This window comes from Myotis lucifugus, unplaced genomic scaffold (assembly GCF_000147115.1).
Source record: "Myotis lucifugus unplaced genomic scaffold, Myoluc2.0 scaffold_15, whole genome shotgun sequence".
NCBI lineage: Eukaryota > Metazoa > Chordata > Mammalia > Chiroptera > Vespertilionidae > Myotis > Myotis lucifugus.
In genome coordinates, this window is record NW_005871063.1 from 5,131,362 (window position 1) to 5,133,075 (window position 1,714).

Here is a 1,714-nt window from a genome sequence, read left to right on the forward strand (position 1 = left end):
AAACACCTAAATATATATTATACAGCAGTGCTATAAACAGGCCACATATACATATAGATATATAAAGTAACATTGAACATATAACATGTAAAATTCTGCATCCATGCAGCTCCAATTTCTATTTTCCTCTTTGGATCTCTGCAGACCTTCTCTGTCTTTAATTGCCTGCATAAAACGTGGCTAGCCCATTACAAGGGGGAGGGGCAAATAAGTATTTTTTAAGAAACATTTTGCTTTCATGATCGAAATAATTTTATTTATCCAGAATATACAGTTTAACTCCTCTATCTACACTTATTTACATGGTTAAAACAACATTGAAAAAAGTCTTTTGAAAAGTTGAGGTCATAGATTTCAAGGCACCATTGATAGTGTCCACAGTTGCGCAAAAAAGTGTCTGTAAAAAAAGGAGGGGGTCAGGGTCCTTTGAAATGCAATAACTTACATGCAAAAAAAAAAAAGCTTTACACATGAATCTTTTTTTGTTTGTTTCCGGTTTCCAAACTTCCCCAAATGAACTCCTTTCTTTATGATTTTCTAAAACAGCAAAACACAGTAGTCCCAAAAAAGACAGCGAGAGAAAGCGGCTGGTCTAATAGAGTGTCCCGGAGGCCAGCGCCAGCGGGTGCTGTAAGGAGCCAGGCGGCGGCAGGTGGGAATTGATCGAGCTGGCTGCGCTCGGGTACCAGGAAGCCGAGTTCTCCAGGTAGCTGGACGCGGGGGACTGGTTGGAGGTCGGAGGGTGGGCATGAGGGTGGTGGCTGAGCGAGCGCGACGAGCCCTGAGGCTCCCACACCGCCGGAGACTGCGGCGAGTTACACGCCATGGGGTCGCTAGAGCTGGGGCTGTGCTCCGGGGGCATCTCCCCGTTTTTCATGATCTTCTTGATCTTGGATCTTTTGTTCTGAAACCAGATTTTCACCTGGGTGGGGGAACAAAGGCACAGGTTACCGCAACACTCCGAGGCTTCTTCGGCCCCCCGCGGCTCCGCCCTGGCGTCTCCGGGCGGCTCTGGGCCTACGGTCCGCCGACCGGGCCCGAGGCGCAGCCTGAATCTCCGGCCCCAGAGGGCGCCCCGGCGGGATCCGCGCGCCGGAGCCGCCGCGAGGGCACGACCCCGAGGCTGTTGTCTTTTGTTTGGCTTGGAGGCGAGGGCCGGGGCCGAGGGCGGGGAGGGGGGGGGGGCGAGTGTCCGAAGCCACGTGCGCGCACCTGCAGCCCACGCGGCGCGCACGGAACGCGGCGCCGCCAGCGTCTGCAAAACCGTGGCCGAGCCCAGCACGCGAGGGCGGTGCAGCCGACTATGAGAGCGCGAATTCATGCAGGTAGAGCACGGATCCCCCAGGTCCCCGCGCCGCTCCCTTCACCCCCTCCTCACTCCGGGAAAGGTCAGAATCCGCCTGCAGCCCAGGGCGGTGACTCAAACATTCTTTCTTCTTCTCTGGGGGTTGGAGTGGGAGTGAAGGGAACAGGACCCTCCAGGGAAGATTTCCCCATCCAACAGCGCCCCGCTGCTCCCCACCCCCACTCTACCCCCTCCCCCAGCCCCTTGACCCTCAGGCTGCGGGCGCCCCAACGCTCCGCAGCAGCGGGGAGTGACCCTCCCCCCAACTTTCCCGGCCCGCGACGCCAATCCTCCGCCTTCCCTAGGCGCGAGACAAAGGAGGGGTCGGGCCGACGGGCCTTGCTGGACCACAATGCTGCACTGTAAAGG

General features: G+C 56.3%; 1 protein-coding gene across 1 annotated transcript in view; it reads right to left on the minus strand.

Annotated features, from left to right (window-relative positions):
* Positions 1-228: 228 nt before the first annotated feature.
* The window catches only part of DLX5 (distal-less homeobox 5), a 4,620-nt gene continuing 3,134 nt past the window's right edge, over positions 229-1,714 (minus strand). The window contains exon 3 of the mRNA XM_006085004.3: positions 229-922. Coding sequence (XP_006085066.1) covers positions 593-922 — 330 coding nt within the window. The 3' untranslated portion in view covers positions 229-592. The remainder of the gene's footprint in view (positions 923-1,714) is intronic.